At 45.8% G+C, this 22,849-nt stretch overlaps 2 protein-coding genes across 4 annotated transcripts; both read right to left on the bottom strand.

Moving 5' to 3' along the window:
• Positions 1 to 187: 187 nt before the first annotated feature.
• LOC148671259 (mamu class I histocompatibility antigen, alpha chain F-like) lies at positions 188 to 10,977 on the bottom strand. Of its 3 annotated transcripts, none has more exons than XM_088631776.1 (7): positions 10,010 to 10,977; positions 8,730 to 8,840; positions 8,160 to 8,426; positions 5,827 to 6,105; positions 5,598 to 5,711; positions 5,255 to 5,311; positions 188 to 1,004 (listed from the first exon to the last, which is right to left on the bottom strand). In XM_088631776.1, the coding sequence occupies exons 1-7, from the start codon at positions 10,065 to 10,067 to the stop codon at positions 841 to 843; spliced, it is 1,050 nt and encodes a 349-aa protein (XP_088487902.1). In that variant the 5' UTR covers positions 10,068 to 10,977; the 3' UTR covers positions 188 to 840. The 3 variants fall into 3 exon arrangements, with proteins under 3 accessions (XP_088487902.1, XP_088487901.1, XP_088487900.1); XM_088631775.1 differs by having other exon boundaries at positions 8,604 to 8,840; positions 9,997 to 10,289; XM_088631774.1 differs by having other exon boundaries at positions 8,604 to 8,840; positions 10,010 to 10,287.
• Positions 10,978 to 14,570: 3,593 nt separating this feature from the next.
• LOC148671258 (E3 ubiquitin-protein ligase TRIM47-like) lies at positions 14,571 to 16,588 on the bottom strand. The gene is made up of 2 exons (XM_088631785.1): positions 15,923 to 16,588; positions 14,571 to 14,731 (listed from the first exon to the last, which is right to left on the bottom strand). Exons 1-2 carry the CDS (start codon positions 16,511 to 16,513, stop codon positions 14,726 to 14,728), a joined length of 597 nt encoding a protein of 198 aa, XP_088487911.1. The 5' UTR covers positions 16,514 to 16,588; the 3' UTR covers positions 14,571 to 14,725.
• Positions 16,589 to 22,849: the final 6,261 nt, after the last annotated feature.

The raw sequence follows: 22,849 nt of genomic DNA, 5'->3' as shown, positions 1-22,849 counted from the left end.
AGTTCTCAGATTCTCTTCTTAGTGCATTTAATGTGCATTTGGTGCATTTAATGTGATTTAATTAATATAAAATGAAAACCATATTCAGGTGCAAACATGTTTTTCCAATGTTACACTCACTATACCATTGTCAACTTATCGCAAATTATCTTCAAACATGGACAAATACGGTACGTATTCCAAATAATACCCAGAAAGAAAAGAGAAAATTTAATATTTTGATTTTAAATTCAAATTTCAGTAGTGCAACAATGACCAAGTCCCAGTACTCAAGTCTCACTGTAGCTGGATTCCAGTATCATCAGCTGTTGGCTGGTTTGTAAATCCTCTGATTCTCTGATCTCCTCATGTCCTCCTCTTGGGGTGCAGGGAAGACGGGGAGGTTGTTCCCCTAGTCCTGTCTTGTCTCCGTTCCCAGATTATTGACCGCTTCCTGTCACAACAGTGCCTCCAAGAGGAAGAGCCCTGAACAGCACAGTGTCTCAGATATATCAGGATAATTAGCCTGAAGCAACTATGCCAGTTTCATATCTCATTGAGACAGTCACCCAGATACAATACAACCCAGAAACCTAGATACAATCACAGGCCTAAAAAAACAAACATTAAAGAACAAGCAGAATAAGTGAAGGAGGGCATGAAAGATTACTGGTGAAAATGTCTCGGCACGGTTGACTTTAAACCTGCTTCTCTGCTCTGGCACACATTGCTGGAGGAGGTGAGTGTGTGTTTAAGCATTGTGTTTCACTGCTTCTTGATGCTGCAGTCAAGACACTGGTGAAACTGTGTAGGTCAGTGTGTATAAAACACTTGTGACATTATATTGTGTGAACTAGGGGGTCACAAATTATATTCCAGCATTATTTGCTTTGTCTCAACATCACTGTTTAGCTTCTGGCTTTTAGGTTGCAGCATGGGGTCAAATTCTTCAGCCTGATCGCAAGCTCCTCTATCTGTCACACTGGAACTGGTACTCCCCTCCGAACTGATGTGTGAAGAAACACCTGAAAGACCAACAACAGACACACTGGCCATCACCAATCCCACAGCCACCGACTCCTGACCACTGCCAACAACAATAACAACAGACACACCAGTCGTCACTGATCCCACACCCACCGACTCCTGACCAACAACAACAACAGACACACCAGCCATCACCACTCCCATAGCCACAGACTTCTGACCAACAACAACAGACACAATGACCATCACCACTCCCACAGCCACCGACTACTGAACAACAACACCAGACACACTGGCCATCACCACTCCCACAGACACTGACTACTGACCAACAACAACAGACACACTGCCCATCACCAATCCCACAGACACTGACTACTGACCACCAACAACAGACACACTGACCATCACTGCTCCCACAGCCACCGACTACTGACCAACAACAATAGACACATTGACCATCACTGCTCCCACAGACACTGACTACTGACCAACAACAACACCAGACACACCGGCCATCACCACTCCCACAGACACTGACTACTGACCAACAACAACAACAGACACACTGACCATCACTGCTCCCACAGCCAATGACTACTGACCAACAACAACAGACACACTGACCATCACCACTCCCACAGACACTGACTACTGACCAATAACAACAACAGACACACTGACCATCACCACTCCCACAGACACTGACTACTGACCAACAACAACACCAGACACACTGGTCATCACCGATCCCACACACACTGACTACTGAACAACAACACCAGACACACTGACCATCACCACTCCCACAGACACTGACTACTGACCAACAACAACAACAGACACACTGGCCATCACCACTCCCACAGCCACAACTACTGACCAACAACAACAACAGACACACTGGCCATCACTGCTCCCACAGACACTGACTACTGACCAACAACAACACCAGACACACTGGCCATCACCAATCCCACACACACTGACTACTGAACAACAACACCAGACACACTGACCATCACCACTCCCACAGACACTGACTACTGACCAACAACAACAACAGACACACTGGCCATCACTGCTCCCACAGCCACAACTACTGACCAACAACAACAACAGACACACTGGCCATCACTGCTCCCACAGACACTGACTACTGACCAACAACAACAACAGACACACTGACCATCACCACTCCCACAGACACTGACTACTGACCAACAACAACAGACACACTGCCCATCACCAATCCCACAGACACTGACTACTGACCACCAACAACAGACACACTGACCATCACTGCTCCCACAGCCACCGACTACTGACCAACAACAATAGACACATTGACCATCACTGCTCCCACAGACACTGACTACTGACCAACAACAACACCAGACACACCGGCCATCACCACTCCCACAGACACTGACTACTGACCAACAACAACAACAGACACACTGACCATCACTGCTCCCACAGCCAATGACTACTGACCAACAACAACAGACACACTGACCATCACCACTCCCACAGACACTGACTACTGACCAATAACAACAACAGACACACTGACCATCACCACTCCCACAGACACTGACTACTGACCAACAACAACACCAGACACACTGGTCATCACCGATCCCACACACACTGACTACTGAACAACAACACCAGACACACTGACCATCACCACTCCCACAGACACTGACTACTGACCAACAACAACAACAGACACACTGGCCATCACCACTCCCACAGACACTGACTACTGACCAACAACAACAACAGACACACTGGCCATCACCACTCCCACAGCCACAACTACTGACCAACAACAACAACAGACACACTGGCCATCACTGCTCCCACAGACACTGACTACTGACCAACAACAACACCAGACACACTGGCCATCACCAATCCCACACACACTGACTACTGAACAACAACACCAGACACACTGACCATCACCACTCCCACAGACACTGACTACTGACCAACAACAACAACAGACACACTGGCCATCACTGCTCCCACAGACACTGACTACTGACCAACAACAACAACAGACACACTGACCATCACCACTCCCACAGACACTGACTACTGACCAACAACAACAACAGACACACTGGCCATCACCAATCCCACAGACACTGACTACTGAACAACAACAACAGACACGCTGCCCATCACCAATCCCACAGACACTGACTACTGAACAACAACAACAGACACACCGGCCATCACCGATCCCACACACACTGACTACTGAACAATAACAGACACACACTGGCCATCACTTCTTACACACTCTGACTACCGAACAACAACAACAGACACACTGGCCATCACTGCTCCCACAGACACTGACTACTGACCAACAACAACAACAGACACACTGACCATCACCACTCCCACAGACACTGACTACTGACCAACAACAACAGACACACCGGCCATCACCACTCCCACAGCCACTGACTACTGACCAACAACAACACCAGACACACTGGCCATCACCGATCCCACACACACTGACTACTGAACAACAACACCAGACACACTGACCATCACCACTCCCACAGACACTGACTACTGACCAACAATAAGAACAGACACACTGGCCATCACCGATCCCACACACACTGACTACTGAACAACAACAACAGATACACTGGCCATCACTGCTCCCACAGCCACAACTACTGACCAACAACAACAGACACACTGGCCATCACTGCTCCCACAGACACTGACTACTGACCAACAACAACAACAGACACACTGGCCATCACTGCTCCCACAGCCACAACTACTGACCAACAACAACAACAGACACACTGGCCATCACTGCTCCCACAGCCACAACTACTGACCAACAACAACAGACACACTGGTCATCACTGCTCCCACAGACACTGACTACTGACCAACAACAACAACAGACACACTGACCATCACCAATCCCACAGACACTGACTACTGAACAACAACAACAGACACACCGGCCATCACCGATCCCACACACACTGACTGCTGAACAATAACAACAACAACAACAGACACTGACTACTGACCAACAACAACACCAGACACACTGGCCATCACCGATCCCACACACACTGACTACTGACCAACAACAAGAACAGACACACTGGCCATCACCGATCCCACAGACACTGACTACTGACCAACAACAAGAACAGACACACTGGCCATCACAGATCCCACACACACTGACTACTGAACAACAACAACAGATACACTGGCCATCACTGCTCCCACAGCCACAACTACTGACCAACAACAACAGACACACTGGCCATCACTGCTCCCACAGCCATTGACTACTGACCACCAACAACAGACACACTGACCATTACTGTTCCCACAGCCATCGACTACTGACCAACAACAACAGACACATTGACCATCACTGCTCCCACAGACACAGACTACTGACCAACAACAACAACAGACACACTGACCATCACTGCTCCCACAGGCACCGATTGCTGACCAACAACAACAACAGACACACTGACCATCACCACTCCCACAGCACAGCCACTGACTACTGACCAAAAACAACAGACACACTGGCTATCACCACTCCCACAGACACTGACTACTGACCAATAACAATAACAGACACACTGACCATCACTGCTCCCACAAACACTGACTACTGACCAACAACAACAACAGACACAATGACCATCACTGCTCCCACAGCCATCGACTACTGACCACCAACAACAGACACACTGTCCATCACCACTCCCACAGCCATCGAATACTGACCAACAACAACAGACACACCGGCCATCACAGATCCCACACACACTGACTACTGAACAATAACAGACACACTGACCATCACTGCTCCCACAGACACAGACTACTGACCAACAACAACAACAGACACACTGGCCATCACTGCTCCCACAGACACTGACTACTGACCAACAACAACAACAGACACACTGGCCATCACCACTCCCACAGACACTGACTACTGACCAACAACAACGACAGACACACTGCCCATCACCAATCCCACAGACACTGACTACTGACCAACAACAACAACAACAGACACACTGACCATCACTGCTCCCACAGCCACCGACTACTGACCACCACCAACAACCGACACACACTGAACATCGTTGCTCCCACAGCCACCTGCTCCTGACCACCAACAAATACAGACACACACTGGCCATCACCGCTCCCACAGACCCTTTCCATCACCCTCCCCCTTTCAGCAGAGTCTCACCTGAGTCTCCACTGTCCACTGAGGGGACTGAGACTTTTTTACTCAGCATCTCTCTCCCTGGGAATGAAGCAGTAAGTCATGTTATTTAGTCTGCAGACAACAAAGTCACCAGGAGTTTTTTAACTTTGAATCTCTAAATTCATATTTGTGTACTATATTAATACAGTCCAATATCACTGTCATACAGAGAGGCACTTCTCATGTGTGACCCTAGACCATTCTATAATACTGAACTACACATCCAGAATACAGAGAGACAGCACTGACAGTATGAGTGACAGATACTGTAATGTGAAGAGACAGTGCAGTACTTGCTATGTGTAAACTGGCAATGAACTCTTACCCATCTTCCTCTTCCAGAGAAGAATGCAAACAGCTCCTGTTGCCAGAAGTACCAAGCAAACTGCAGTTGCAGCTACACTGATGGCAACTCTGGGATCTTGGGACTCGGATCCACCTGACAACACACACAGCACAGAGTTATACAGTGTGTCAATGTCTATAGCACAGGAAACTGGAGAGCTTCAGTGTAGAATTAGTACAATATAATCTGAAGAGTTCCAGTGACGTACCCCATGTCAATGTAACATTGTAGTTGGAGCCACGGTGAATAACAGTACATCTGTACTCCTCTCTCTCACTGGCTCTGATCTCCACACTCTTCCTCAGCTGGAAGGTGGCGTCACCGTTGGGTCTGATCCCACTAGACTGTACCTCCTCTGTCTCGTTCTCTCCATTCCTGGACAGACTGACCACTATGTCTCCAGGGTAGAAACCAGTGACCAGACAGGAGAGATAAAGAGTCTGAAAGAATCCCGTTTGCTTGGCAGAGACAAACACCTGAGGAGAGACTGAAAGACATGGATTAATGAGACCCACTGCCTGGACACTCTAGTACATTAACACTGCACTGAGGGAGAGAGGGGTTCATACACACACACTGACTGGACACTCCAGTACATGAACACTGCACTGAGAGAGAGAGGGGTTCATACAGACACACTGACTGGACACTCCAGTACATGAACACTGCACTGAGAGAGAGAGGGGTTCATACAGACACCCTGACTGGACACTCCAGTACATGAACACTGCACTGAGAGAGAGAGGGGTTCATACACACACACTGACTGGACACTCCAGGACAGTAACACTGCACTGAGAGAGAGAGGGGTTCATACAGACACACTGACTGGACACTCCAGTACATGAGCACTGCACTGAGAGAGAGAGGGGTTAATACAGACACACTGACTGGACACTCCAGTACATGAACACTGCACTGAGAGAGAGGGGGTTAATACAGACACACTGACTGGACACTCCAGTACATGAACACTGCACTGAGAGAGAGGGGGTTAATACAGACACACTGACTGGACACTCCAGTACATTAACACTGCACTGAGAGAGAGAGGGGGGTTAATACAGACTTTGACTGGACACTCCAGTACATTAAAACTACACTTAAAGAGAGGTTTTAATACAGACACACTGACTGAACACAAACATGCTTCTTATCTGTTTATTCTGGAATAATTTCAGAGTTCGCTGGGTCACAACCAACAAGGATCTTAACATTGTATTACCAGAGAAGGGTCAGTAAAGTACTTCAGCCTTCAGCCCCGGTGTCCTGGCCAAATTTCCAATTGGCCCTTACTAATCATGGCCTCCTAATAATCCCCCTCTATGAATTGGCTTCATTACTCTGCTCTCCTCCCCACTGATAGCTGATGTGTGGTGAGCGTTCTGGCGCACTATGGCTGCCGTCGCATCATCCAGGTGGATGCTGCACATTGGTGGTGGTGGAGGGGAGTCCCCATTACCTGTAAAGCGCTTTGAGTGGAGTGTCCAGAAAAGCGCTATATAAGTGTAAGCAATTATTATTATTATTATTCAGCCTTGAGAGCTTTACAAAACCATATGTAAAACCAACCAAAAATAAAAACACAGCTCCCTATTTTTAGGAGGAATAATATGAGCAACTTCTTCAGTATTACTCACTTTGTTCTCTCTAGAGTCTAAAATAAACCATCACCAAAAGCTAGACTGTCTCTCAGGTTCTCTTCAAACAAAAGGCCCCGACTTGTAAGCCACCACCTTTGGAGCCAGAGAGAAGACGGATAATTCCTCACAGCTCAGAAAAAAAATGAGCAGGCTGTTTCCCCCCAAGGTATCTTGGGACTTATATTTCTCTTCCTGCATAGAGGAAACTACATTTTAAACAGACAGGGTCAAGAGGGTAGAGGCTCCTTAAAACTCTAGACCCAAAGCACACTCCCTCTATAATTACGCTTACGTCGCACTTTTCTGGATACTCCACTCATAGCACTTTACAAGTAATGGGGACTCCCCTCCACACCACCACCAAAGTGTAGCCCCCATCTGGACAATGCAAAGGCAGCCATAGTGTGCCAGAACACTCCCCTCACACCAGCTGTCAGTGGGGAGGAGAACAGAGTGATGAAGCCAGTTCATAAATGTGGAGTTTTAGGAGGCCATGATGGATAAAGGCCAATGGGACATTTTTTGACCAGGAAACCAGGGTAACACCCCTACTCTTTTCAAGAGATGCCCTGGGATTTTGTATGACAAAAGAGTGTCAGGACCTTGGTTTTACATGTCATCTGAAGGACAGTGCCTTTTCACAATCATCACTATATTGGGGCACTAGGGACCACCCAGACCAAAGAGTCAGCATCTCCTACTGTCCCCCCTAACACCTCTTCCAGCAGCAACCTGAACTTTACCAGGAGGTCTCCTATCCAGGTACTGGCCAGGCTCATGCCTGCTGAGCTTCAGGGGGTTGTTAGTTGTGAGTTACAGGGTGATATGGCTACTGGCACATTTATGCACACCTAAGTCCTGGCCCATATTTTGGCACAATTTCCTTCCACACACTCACCTGAGTGATGTCCCCTAAACTTCAGGTAGCTGTCCATGAGCTCGGGACAAATGTATTTCAGATAATCTCTGTTCTCTCTATTGTAGTCTGTGTTGCGGTCCATGTGCATCTTGAGAGACTGGTGGATTGGAGAGAGATTCACCCACTGGGTGTTGAAGCTGTCGAACTCGAGCATGTCCTCCCCATCGTACCCGATCCAGTCGAATGATTCCACCCTTCCTTTCTCATCCTTTGAGCAGCCCACAAACCTCTGTAGGATATGAACCCCTGAGAGATGGACAAGAATGAGCTTCACTGTTATCTCTATTCAACACCTGAGAGACCACCTGAGAAATAACATACACAATTCACAGGCAATCAACATAATGTGTCAACAAAGAGTTCTATACATGTGAGGACAAAATATCACATATTTGTGACAAAATATTAGGTTTTTCCTCTCACCACCAGTTACGTTTTTTAGCTCTTTCATCATTTCAAAGAAGAAAAGCTCCTCCAGAATGCATTGGTTTGCAGAATCTACTGCGACCTGCTTCAGCCAGTCCTGCTTGAACATGACACGCTTCATACCACTGCTGTACTCCATCAAGGGCTCCCCATCCAGAGAGACTAAGCCCTGGAATTTCCCATTCTGTTCCGAACCAAGTTCAACCATATATGAGTCTACCAAAATATGTCTCTCTGGAAAAAAAAGAAATAGTATGTTAATACTTAATGCACAGTATGTACACTTCAGTACAGTAACACTGCACCGAGAGAGAGGGGTTAATACAGACACACTGACTGGACACTCCAGTACATTAACACTGCACTGAGAGAGAGGGGTTAATACAGACACACTGACTGGACACTCCAGTACATGAACACTGCACTGAGAGAGAGAGGGGTTAATACAGACACACTGACTGGACACTCCAGTACATGAACACTGCACTGAGAGAGAGAGGGGTTCATACAGACACACTGACTGGACACTCCAGTACATGAACACTGCACTGAGAGAGAGAGGGGTTAATACACACACACTGACTGGACACTCCAGTACATGAACACTGCACTGAGAGAGAGGGGTTCATACAGACACACTGACTGGACATTACACTGCATTAAGAGAGGTTAATACAGACACACTCAACATTATATTATATTGCAAACGAACAAGTAATAGGTTTATTCCATGCTGAAAAAAAAGAAGAAAGAGAACACAACATTTTGGCCGTGGAGCCTTCTTCAGGTGTGTATTCAGTATTATATGTAATATAATACATTATATTATGTATAATATAATACATAATATAATGTATTATATAATATAATATTATATTATATTAACAGTGGTCCTGGAGAGATGGTTTGTTTGCATTTTTTTTTTCATTCCAAATCAGCTGATTTAACATAAAATCAGTTCATGTATATAAATAAAGCCTTTTTGTCACTGCCTCTCCCAGCTTTTCAGGTCTGTCAATTTTCAGCGCTGTAGACACTTTTGCTCCAAATACGAGCACACTTTCCTTGGACCTTTATGAAATTACCCAGCTAGGTGAGTCTGGCAAGACACAAATTGCTAGAAATCACTCATTCATGACAACAGGCCTGTTTGTACGTTAAATCTATGGAATTGTGACGTGAAGAGGAAATTATGTTTTTGTTGTTGTTTACGGAAAGCGTATCATAATTATCATAATTAATGACCCCCAAGGCTGTAACCGAAATGTACAGACGCAAACTAAGTGACGACAATAAAATAATGATTAAAGTATAGCTTTAGCCATACATAAACATAAAAAAACAGCGAGCCTTTATCACGAGTTTACTACTCGTGCATCTGGAAAAGCACCAGCAGGACTCACCTCCAGCGACCCAGCCTGGAAGACCCAAAACCACCAGAGCCGCGAACAGCATCATCATGCCCCTGCTCTGTTTGATTCGAGCTCTTAAAAAAGAAAAAGAGCCCTTAAAACACCAAAGCGAAGGTGATTGTGCAGGTGAGGACGCTGGTGTTTCGTAACACTCAAGTACTTTCGATTTCAGTAACCTGTCAGACTCGTTTTACACGCGGGCGGTGCTCAGAAAGCCCGTGTATTTGCTTGTGTGTATCGCAGATACTGTTTTTACTGGTAAAAAAAAACGACATAGGGAAATTATATACAAACTGATATCATGAGAGGCCCCAGGAATGATACTGTATACAATAAAAGTTATTACAGTTTGTTGATAAAGCACTAAAACGCCTTGGTGGGGTTATTTCTGACCTGTGCGCGCGGGACAGACAGCTCTGAGTGACAGCAGGCGACACACCTGGGCGCAGGTTCACACAGACGCACCTGTCGCCTGTGAAACAGACAGCTTGAACCATCAGCCTGGGACACAGCTAACCTAGAGCCAGGCGACCCAGGGACCAGGACTGGGAACCCCGAACTCGCTGTGTTTTAGTCAGTGAATGTAATTTACCCGAGTAGGGTAAACACGGTCTTGCGTCGGTTTTAGCCTTTTAGTTACTGTACGTGTTCTGTGATCAGTATGTTTTACTTATCACGGTTTGTCCTGTCAGTTCCTAATTTTAATTGTGTATTTGTTTGCGTATTTGTTGTATTCAGAAAAGGGTGGGAAGTGTCTAAAATAACTTTATCAAACGCGAGAGCGCGGTGTCACTGCAAACACGATTCACGGGCTCCGTGGCTGCTGGACTCCTGTCGTCATGGCAACCGGGGGAAAGCACATTGAACAAGCCGACGTACAGAAATCCCGGAGCACCGTGAACATGTGACTCGTTTACAGCATGTTGATCCCGCAAATGAACGGGAGAGAAAGAGAAACAACATTTCAGCAGAGACATCTTCATGGTCGACACTGCATTGTTTTTATAGCGTTGTTAGTCGAACAGTCATCTGATACCGAAGAGCTTTACTGTCTCAATGGATATAATAGTCTCTGGACAGACTCAGTCTTCACAATAGCAAACCACTGCTCTGTTAAAATAGACAAAGACTCTCTGCCTGAATTCCTGTATATTATCATGTCCCAGGTCTGTCAGCCAATTACCAGTCTGTACAGAGCTATTACCACAACAGGTTCTTCTTGACTGCTAACATATCACCTCTGACATCCTACATCATATATCTAGTCTAAAAGTTCCATTACTGGAGCAACATTACCAGAAAGAAACAGAAAGATACATCAGGTTTTGTGAGTAAGATATCTAGTACAGGAAAGTGCTTGTTCCACCAAGACCACAACCATCACAGAGTAAAATATTATATTTTATTCCTCACATTCATTCCTAATCTGGATAGGACAGAGACAATCCACACTGCCCCACACACTCATCTTCCACCTCATGCTTTTTCTTTTTGGCGCCTGTAATATAAACAATGCTGCTACTCACACTGGCAACCCACTGAAGCAGTTGTGAGCCTGGTCAGTACCTGGGAAAAGGTTGCTGCTGGAAGAGGTGTTAGTGGGGCCAACAGGGGGTGCTCACCCTGCAGTCCATGTGAGTCCTAATGCCCAAGTATAGTGACAGTGAGACGTTAAACCGAGGTCCTGACTCTCTGTGGTCATTAAAAATCCCAGGACATTTCTCGAAAAGAGTAAGGGTATAACCCTGGAGTGTAACGAACAGTTCTTTCCGGACCCTATGCGGATGACACAATCCGACGGAGTGGGGAAACACTAGGGAAACGTCATGCAGGAATACGGGGCAGAAGACAGGGGGGCGTGTCCACAGTGCGCTGGTGCACGGGGGAGGTGTGGCCGAGGCGAACAATCCGAGAGAGTAGTCCTTAGGGAGTATCCAAAACACAAGGGTAAGTCCAAAACCAGAAGATCCATCAGAACAAGTTAAAAACCACAAAGGCCGGGTCGGAACCGGCGGATGGGGAACGGGAACGGGAACGGGAACGGGAACAGAGGTTAAAACCTTAACGGGACCAGGCGCTTCCAGGTCCCGGACTAGCACGATATGGAAATCAGATGCAGAGCCCGGAAGAGCGTCAGCGCCTGGCTTTTAAGGTGGGCTGGGAATAGGGAGCAGGTGCAGAGAATCAAGTCTTAAATGATAGGGCTGGAGCACCCTTGAGGAGGGGGAACTAATAATCATGACATGGAGTCCTGGCAAAATTTCCCATTGGCCCTTACCAATCATGGCCTCCTAATAATCCCCCTCTATGAATTGGCTTCATTACTCTGCTCTCCTCCTCACTGATAACCGAGGAGTCAATATTATTCAGGTCAATATGTTCTTGCCTTCCCAAACATCACAGCTATTATCTCAACATCAAGCCCCTTACCAAATACCGTGAACTAATAAAAACTAATAAAAACACTAACAATTCTTTCTATTTGCCAAAATGTTCAGATTATTTCTACTTTTATGTTTCCCCTTTTCCTTGAATATTCCTGATACTTCTACATGTTGGACGTTTATTCTTTCAAAGATGACGTTCATTATGCCCTTAAACGTTATGGTTCCATCATGTCGCCACCAGAGGGCACTGCAATCTCCCTTTGCTACTCCAGCTGCACAGCAGACCCACAGACTAAGCAGATGTCTGTACCCGATCTACATGTTTGTTGTATCTTGGTGTTTTGTTTTTCTCCCTGCATTCCTTACCTGGTTTTAGACTGGCATTTTTCTTGACTTTGTTATTGGTTTCTGTTCAATTGTTGACTTCCTGGATTACTTTCCTGGTTCTGGACTTTTTATTTGTTTCTAGGAGAATCATAAATGGACTCCACATCAGGGGTAACGATGAGTATTGGCATAGGTGAATGTAAGCAATTATCATATGGAATTATTACACTATATTAAAAAAAATTCACATCCCTGGGTGGGCTCAAACCACAACCTTTCAGTTAACCGACGAGCGCGGGCGAACCTATTGCGCCGCAGAGACAGATTTTTTTTTTGCTAGCGGAAATTATCGTCTTCAAGGTGTATTAATTAGATTTCCATTTTTTTAAATCAAAATGTGCATTTTGGTCTGATTTTTACACATACGGGGATGTTAGCACAGTATTCGAGAAGGTGAAGAAATAAATGTTTGACTGCTGGCTCCACACCGAAGAGAACAATAAAATCGTTACCGGAAACTACAAGTTAGAATTTAGCTGGTTTGATAGAAACGATTATAGGCGATTTGCATCGTATTCTCAAAAGCATAACTGTATAATCAGAATATTGACAAATACTACTGGCCTGGAATGTCTTGGGATTTTGAAAAATTGGCAGGTTTTATAATTTATTGAAATTGATTTTGTCTCATGTTTAATTGAAATTGTCTTCATGAAATATATTTAATTGTTAAAAATGCTCTGATGTATATTTGCAGGTTTCGCAATGCCCCAAATTTCAGTCAAGGAAGATCCTTATAAAGCAAGATACAACATGCTCTGTAATAGAGGCTTCTTGACTTCATTCATTAATTCACACTGTATGTACTCTATTTACATTCTTACTACTGTCAGTCACTACTTTCTGGACAGATGCTTGCTAACATTTCCTTTTCAGTTGTTTGCCAATTTTGGGAGCATATCATATCAGCATGGATTCCAACAATTACTGCTGAATTTGTGTGCAGAGTGAAAGCAATAGGATGGTGACACAAATGACATAACACTGTAAATGTAGAATTAATTTTGACTTTAGGTCAAAGCAGGATTAACGGACCCATAATGCAATTATTGAAAGACTCAAGGAGAAGGTTGAAATGTGCAATGTTGCCATTGAGTTCTGGATGTGAATTTGTGAATGAGGTATTTGTTTTGTTACTTTCCAAATAATAACTGAATTGAAATAATTGTGGCATTTGGACATATTTTACTCCCATTTTTTTAAATAAGCATTGTGAATATGCTGAACGTGAGTACCTTTGTGTTCTTTTAACATGTAAAGGTTAACACAGTTCTCTGCAGTTTGCTAGACATTAAAAATCTGCTCCATTTCACCCACAGACCAGATTAATTAGAGAATGAATGGCCCAATTCAGTTACATTAAAACAGTCCTGGTTACACACAAATCAGTTAATAATATATTAATATTATGTTTTTTATGTGTGATGTTAATGAACAATGAACCAGTGATCTTTGCACTATAAGCTCATAATACAACACAGCCTTTACTGGACCAGCAGTCTCTATACTGTAGGATTACAAACTTACACCATCCAGAATGGACCAGTGATCTCTGGACTGTAGGGTTACAATATGACACAGCCCAGACTGGAGCAGTGGTTTCTGGACTGTAGGGTTACAATTCGATTGAGCCCTAAAGCTCAATAAATCTCAATCCACCATGTCAGTTACAATAAATTAATCAATTTATTTATCACCCATACCAACATTTATAGATAAGTTTACAACACAATGTCCTCCTCACAGGTCTTACTGACTGGGCAGGATGCGAAAATAAGACTGGAAACTGAGTCTGCAGCTCTGAACTGATGCTGCAGAGGTGGTGGAACTGACCCCCAGGTTCAGGACTCCTGGATGGAGCAGATGTTCAGGAGGCACTGTCCCAGTGTTGCTGCATCATAGGGGCTTCTTCGCCACACAGACACCCAGAAAGTCATTCCTGTCAGGTCAGGGCACCGATACTGTCACATCCTGCACTTGCCCTCACCCTCGCTAACCCCATTACATTCCCAAACCCATTGTTTCACGCTCTCATTCCTAATTCCTAACAGCCTTTGCCCATCGGAACAGCAGCTGAGACATTCCAGGTGGTTCATCTTCCTCTGTCTGTTCTGCTATTTAGGATGTGGCAATCAGAGCCCAGTTTTTGGCATATGAAGGCAACAGGAATCCTAGCAGGACAGAACAGTTTGTCCTCACACCAACCTGTGGATACTAACCCCAGATCACTCACTGTCCAGGTTCCAAAGAGATGAGGATGAAATTTGCCGTCCATTAATCTCTTCAGTGACACAATAATCTGAATAACTGGCAGAGCACTGATCTACTAATCTGTGACTTTAGACCATAAGGAATTCATGAAGAGCTGCCCTAGTTGTTCCAGTCAGAGGTTATTGTGATGAGTCTGTCTGTGTAAGAATTTCAGATCTCTGTGGACATGGATTGAGCTAAGAAACACCTAGATAACTTTGGACAAAACAAAACGATATAACATAGTTGAGAGTTGTACAGACATTCCCTAATTGTTAAACAGTATCTGGAAATACAGTATATATTAACCTTCTAGTCATCTCTGTTACTAATGTAGATAATTAATGATAAAAACAACATGTAAATGAATAAGAATGTTGATTCTACATCGTGTGATGATGTGTCTTCATCCATTTGTGTCACTTAATTTCTAGTGCATTTATACAGTAGGAGTGAAAGGTGAGAACAGAGCTCTGTAACTGCTGTGTTAACTGGACAGTTCAGTAAATGAACGGGAGTTAGGGGGTGAGTACAGAGCTGTCAGTCACTGCTGTTCAGTCCAGTGAATGAACAGGAGTTCACAGGAGTACAGAGCTGAACCAGGTGTGTTGCATTCCATTCATTCCAAAAGAAAAATGAGCAGGTGAGGCGTGTCTACAAAGCAGTCAGTCACTGCTGTACTGCTAGTATTCTATGGACTCTGAAACTGAGAAATACTTCCTTGTTCCTCTATGAACTATTACAGTGAAAACCTGTTTTTTTTTAATCTCCAGAACACATGGTGTGTAAAGATCAACTCACACATACCTTATCATCACACACTCCTAACACCCCTGTTTCCCCTGTACCTGAAAGCCCTCAGTAAAAAAAAAGTCCTCACCTGTTTCTCAGTCCTTCCTGCTGCAGGAGAGACACTATCATGACCTCTGTGTTCATCCATTGTGCACAAATAACAGACACATTTTTGATCAGTACGACAATAGAACTCCAGGGGTTTGTCGTGATTCAGGCATACAAGTTCATCCAGATGTCCAGTAGCATTAACCAGCGTGTGTCTCTTCAAACGGGCAACTTCATGGTGAGGTTGGAGGTGAGTCTGGCAGTAAGAGGCCAGACACATCAGGCAGGATTTCACAGCTCTCGCTTGACTCCCACTGCAGACAGCACACAGTACATCTCCAGGGCCAGCAGGACTGTGAGCAGGAGGAGGAGCGCTGAGCCCTGTCTGCTTCAGTTTCTCCATCAGTTCAGCCAGCATGGTGTTCCTTCGCAGAACAGGTCTTGGAGTGAAGGTCTCTCTGCACTGGGGGCATCTGTAGACGCCAGTGTGATCATCCAGATCCCAGTGTGCCTTAATACAGCCCATACAGTAGCTGTGCCCACAGGGAAGAGCCACTGGATCCTTCAGCAAATCCAGACACACAGAGCAGCTGAACTGGTCTTGATCCAGGAAATCACCTGCTGTTGCCATTTTGTCATTCAGCACAAATACCACAAGGAACTAGAGAGCTGTTTCAGCAGAGGTGAAATTGAACTTTTTGTCTGAGCTCTCTTCCTGGAGATGCAGGGGGTGTGTCCTTTGTACAGGATGTGGCTTAAAAAGGGATGTGGTTTTGAAACCAGCACCCAGCACTCCACTATGTTGATCGCATTTAGATCCATGAAGAGAAAGTGCTTCTGTCCCTGCCTGGCTCTCCCTGTGGTCAGATTGTACTTGCAGATGGGCTGAGAGTCTCAGTGCCCTGCAGAGGATGACTACAGGATCAGCCAGCTGCCTGCTGGCTGGTTTCTGTCTTCTCACAGGTCATTCTCAACTACACCCCAGTGTTCTCCCCAGTTTGGCATTAAGCGGTGGCACGTTCTGTGTGAAGGCAGAGCCCTTGTCTAAGGGTGATGGGTTACCTTGACAACCACAGCTGGGGCAGTTAATTTTGGATGAGCCACAGCTGTGGGAGCTCTTTAGTCACACACTGAACACTTCCCCAGAGGGACCAGGTTAGTTGCCTGGGTTAGTTGCAGCTGAGAGAAGACGAATTCAAGGCTTCAACTAACAGACTCCCTCAAGGGGAGACAAGGACCGCTGCCGTAGTAGAATTCTGGCCATCACAGAGGACAGTCACCACCCCGGGCATGAGCTCTTCACCCCACTGCCCTCAGGCAAGACATACAAGAGCATACAGACACTTACCACTAGATTCTTCAATAGCTTCTGCCCACAAGCAATGCGATTGGCGAACACATTTGGCCATGCCCCTTGGACCACACCTACACCATCTACCTCATTATAATTTCTTATTTATTACAAATCTACAGTCATTGTTTACATCTGCATTGTTTGCATTCGAACTGTTTACTTGTTTACTTGTACATTGTCTGCTGTTTGTTTGTATATTGTCTTGATGCACTGCCTGCACTTTGTGTTTTACACTTTTTTTAACAATCGAGAGACTTCCTGTCAGTAAGAATTCCATTGTACCAGTACATGTACCGGTTACATATGGCAATAAAGTTCAAGTTCATTACAGTGACAGTGTATCCTGACCAGGACAGGTTGAGTTTTTAGGCCTCGCTCTCCTTTTTCTCCAGTCATGGCACTGCAGAATAGGGACAGTCCAGGCTCCAAGCAGTGCACTTTTTTCTTTCTTTTTTTTCCCATTTACACTGCTGCCTCAGCCCCCTCAAGCAGGGCATTGACTTTTACCGGTGTTTGCTGTGGCTCCTCCCCAGAACCTGCACTGTTACACCAGAAATCCACATCTTCATGGAGATTTTAAATGTGTGATACAGCAGAGTCCAACAGCCTGTGACTGACAAAATAGCACTTCCTGGCTTCAAAACTGCAATATTTAAACATCCCTCTTTATTGTTAATGAAGGATCATGAATAATTAATTTCTGATTCATTAACTTGGTTAATTCGTTGATTCATTAACAGGTCATTGCTGATTCCTGCAGACAATCCTGGTTTGCTGTGTAAAGGGTTAAAACCCATTTGAATCTTTCTGGCTTTGTCTTTTCCTTCTGTCTGGGGACAGAGAAAATATCCTCTGTCAGAAAATGAGAGTGAGAAACAGAGAAAATATTGATTTTGTTTGTGTGAAAAGGTTTTTGTGTGTTGGTTATTTTCTCTCATGTTGTGAATAAAACTCCACTGAGTCTCTCTTACAGCTGCTTTGTGTGCCTGTAAACACTCTTATTCCTGACACCTCTATCTAGAGAGTATCACACCCCTGTCTCTGTGATTCTCTTTGGCTTTGACAAGGATTTCAGCACAGAAATACAACGCAACTGCTAGAGCACTGATGAAGCAGTCAGACCTCCTGTCTGGAGCCCTGGAACAGTGGGACCCAGGACTGGGAATCAGGATTTGGTGCTGTGTGTGAAAGTCAGCGTTGTATTAATCCAGCACACCGGTGAGACAGGGTGGCTCTGATTGAGCTGTGCTGGCAGTGTCACTGTTACGGTTTCCAAATTATTAGAAACCACTAAAGAACTTAAACAGACCCTGCGCAGCACAGCGGAAGCCTTTAAAGGGCAAGAACCAAAACAACAGTCTGAACATACATTTGAATACAAAGTTTTTATAACAAACCCATGGGAAATTACAATATAAAATTGTCTATAACACAGTCTAAGGTCATGGATATCAGGCGAACAGGATATCAGGATTTACAAGTTGAAATACAGGCATAAGACAAAACACTGGGTCCCTCCAAACCAGACTTCTGCGATTACGATGTAATCCAAATACAGAGTCCCAAATTCCAAGCTTCTCCATACGAAGGCACCTGTCACCAGGAACCGGATACAAGGCCATTCACACTGGGAAAACCAGGACCCAGAAAACCAAGAACTTCGCAACCCAGGAACATGGAATAGGATTCATGAAGATGTCTGAACCAGGAAAACCCAGGAGTCTATGCCGAAGATCCAGAACCAAGAAACCGAAAGCTTAAGTGCTGGAGCAGGTCCGGCTGTACAAGCTGACACTGGAGATCTGACAATGCTGAGCCCCGAATACAGGGTTAATCAACCTTATATACAAGGAAGCAACCAGTAAACCGATTCTGACTGGCCACCGCATAATCAGCACCACTCAGAGTGTTCTGACAATTAGCGCTTCTTGACAGTCACAGCCCCTGTTTCACCCTGATTCACTCCTGCTTCTCTCTTGAGCTCCACTCCTTCTCCACATTCCTAACAGCCTGTGATGAGATCTCAACATCTGCCTCTTGTAGTTGGTCTGGCTGCCTCAGTGTGGAGAGAGATCTCTTCCCTGTTTCCCTCTGAAGCTGTTTTTTACCATCTTGTGTTTCTGTCTCAAACTCCTGAGTCTGTCTCTCCTTCATCTTGACAGATCTCTCTGACAGCTGATGGCAAAAACTGTGTGTTTTAGGAGCTCCAGACAGACATGAGGCTGTCATGTTAATCAGATCAGACAGGGTTGGTGATGACAAGCATGGGTCATCCCAGGGATGCGCTGTCTAGAAAAGACTGAAACACTGAACGATTTTATTTGGATTCAGGTCAGGGTGTAAATTAACAAGGGACTCAGTGAATGAGGTCTGGACTGTGCAGGAAGCTCACTGTGTATCCAGAGATGCTACAAAACAACAGGTTTCCAGCCCTGTGATTCACATTAACTCCTTTTCTGGGGGATCGAAGGACAATTACTACAGTTTACTTATTATTGTGACAGAAGGAGCAGCTGGAACCAGAGCACCACAAACTTGGGATGCAGTGATTCAGTGTGAGCTGACAGCAATCTGATTGGTGAGAAAAGGACACAGGCAGAACAGAACAGACTAATCCCTGAGCAGACCTCCACTACAGTCCCACCCCCACAGCCCAGTAAGATACACCCTGGTACTTATGATTGAAGATAAGAGGACAGTCAGACAGGCAGTGTGAAAACAGTCATTAAGGAGGGGGTCTCCTTTTATACCCCAGTTGTGCCCAGATGAGGGAATTTACAATTATTATCATCACCGCCGTCTACATCCCCCGATGTAGAGGTACTGTACTGCAATAAACAAATAGGAATCTGCAAATCCCGACGTTGTCACGATCATCACCCCTCCTCTAGAGGGTGCTCCTACCATTTTTTGTTGTGTTCCCAGCTTTATTTGCCCCAGCTATGTCCTTCCCCTTTTCCCTATTGAGCCTGGCATCTCCATAGTTCTAGGCTCAGCTTTGGAAGACCCTACCACCAGGCACAGAAGTGGCCCAAGGGCAAAGGCTTCACCACGGCCCCCTGACCTACTGAGTCCGTGGCTCGGAGTGCTTTATCCCATCAAACTTTTAATTATCCGTGTTCCTAGTTCCCTGTTCCAGAGTTCATCTTGGATGGATCTCCTGGCACTTGGACCTTGGACTGCGCCCTGATTTTCCCTATTGGACTTCCTTTGGACTCGTTCGTCTGCGCTCCCCCCATGCAGCAGTTCACTGCTGTCATTACCCCCAGTGTTTCTACCCGACCCGATCCTGCTGTGTCTTCCCTGATGTCCTCCTCAAGTCACTACCGGATTATACCATCTCGTATAGGGTCTTTAAACAACGCATTTTCACGGGAGTCAGAACCGGCTTCCCTGACAGACACAGCCTTTATCTTCGTGGGTGACTTTAATCATACAAATCTCAACTCCGGTCTCCCGAAATACCATGTCTCCTTCCTAACGAGAGGAGAAAACACCCTGGACCATGTTTACAATACGATTCAGAATGCTTACAAGGGCGTACCCCTCCCCCACTGTGGAAACTCAGACCACTTCACTCTGTTTCTCCTCCCGGCATACAGACAGCTGCACAGGCGACTGAAACCAGCCGTCAGGATGGTGAGTCTGGCATGAAGGATCTGAATCAGTCCTGCAGGACTGTTTTTAATGCACTGACTGTGATGTGTTTAAAGTGACAGTCAGCCAGGATCAATCTAAAGAAGAGTATTGCAAAAACACACTCAAACGGGAATTAGAGGGACACTTCACCACTAATGACCCACGGTGCATGTGGCAAGATATACAGGCCCTCGCAAACTACAAAAGGAAGAACATCTGTGCACCTGCGCATGATGCCTCCCTGCCTAACAAGCTCAACACCTTTCATGCTCAGTTTAAAGCGAGCAACACAGAACCAGTCAACAGAGCTGCAACCTCCGCAGCTGACCAGGTGCTCTCGCTGTGAGGTGAGGAGATCTCTGCTAAAAGTGAACACACGCAAGGCTGCAGGACCTGACAGCATACCCAGTCACGTCCTCAGAGCCGGCACCAATCAACTGGCAGGTGTATTCACAAACATTTTCAACATGTCCCTGCCCCAAGCTGTAGTCGCCACTTGCTTCAAGACAACCACCATCATCTACTGTCCAGTGGCACTAACCCCTGTTATCATGAAGTGCTTTAAGAGGCTGGTCATGGGGCACATTGAGGACACAATTCCAGACACAGTGGACCTATTCCAATTTGCCTACCAGCCCACCAGATCCACAGATGATGCAATGTCCATTGCCATACACTCTGCTGATAAAAAAAACACATACGCAAAACTACTATTCATCGACTTCAGCTCAGCTTTTAACACTATCATTCCAGAGAAACTAGTCAAGAAACTCAGTGCACTGGGTCTTGACACCACCCTCTGCAACTGGATTCTGGACTTCCTGACAGGCAGACCTCAGGCTGGCAGGCTTGGAAACCACACCTCCGGCACACTAACTCTGAACACTGGGGTCCCCCAGGGGTGTGTGCTTAGTCCATTGCTCTACTCCCTCTACACCCACGACTGTAAGGCCAAACAACACCAACTTCATCATCAAGATTGCCGATGACACCACAGTTGTAGGTCTGATCACAGACAATGATGAGAGGGCCTACAGGGAGGAGGTCAATCTCCTTACAACGTGGTGTGATGACAACAACCTCACCCTCAACGTCAGCAAAACCAAGGAGCTGATCGTTGATTTCAGGAAACTGCAAACCAGACATGCCCCTATCCACATCAATGGGACTGAAGTGGAAAGGATCAGTAACTTTAAATTCCTTGGCGTCCATATCACCGTGGACCTCACATGGTCTCTCAACACCACCTGTCTGATCAAGAAAGCACAACAGCGCCTGTACTTCGTAATACGGTTGAAGAAGGCTAAGATATGTCCCCAGATCCTCACTAACTTTTACAGATGCACTACAGAAAGCACACTGACAGCCTGCATCACAGTGTGGTATGGCAACTGCGGTGCTGCTGACCGCAAAGCTCTACAGTGGGTGGTGAAAACTGCCCAGTCCATCACTGTGTTACGATCCCTGCCTCTCGGCAACGGAGGAGGCAGAAGTAGGTGTAGCCCCTATCCATCAGTTCACCTATCAGTTTTCCCATTCACCACCACACCCCCGTCTCATCCTACTTAAACACCTGTCCTTCCCTACCTCGTTGCTCAGTATTGGTTTTCCCTATCGAGCTTCCTGGTTGCGCTTCTTCTACTCTGTGTTTGTCTTGGATTTCGGCTTACGGTTTTCCCTTTTGGACTTCGGCTTTTCGGATCTCGGCTTGGATTGGTACTTTCGCTCTGTCTTGGATAGCTGGCTACCTCTGGATTCTCGGATTGCTCTACGGACTACGACTTCGGATCACACTTCGGCTTCGGTACATGTTCCCTTTCGGATATCTTGCTCCCCCTGGACTCTCGGCTCGTTCCTACGATTACGGTTTACTTTCGGTTTACGACTTGGCTTTGTTCGCTCCTGCAAGTGGGTTCACTCACTAGTTCGGTCCCTATTACCGAACTCGTAACACACTGGGGTTGCCCTCCCATC

This window comes from Lepisosteus platostomus, chromosome 5, assembly GCF_059453375.1.
Source record: "Lepisosteus platostomus isolate fLepPlt1 chromosome 5, fLepPlt1.hap1, whole genome shotgun sequence".
NCBI classification, from domain to species: Eukaryota; Metazoa; Chordata; class Actinopteri; order Semionotiformes; family Lepisosteidae; genus Lepisosteus; species Lepisosteus platostomus.
This window is presented reverse-complemented; position numbering and strand designations above follow the sequence as displayed.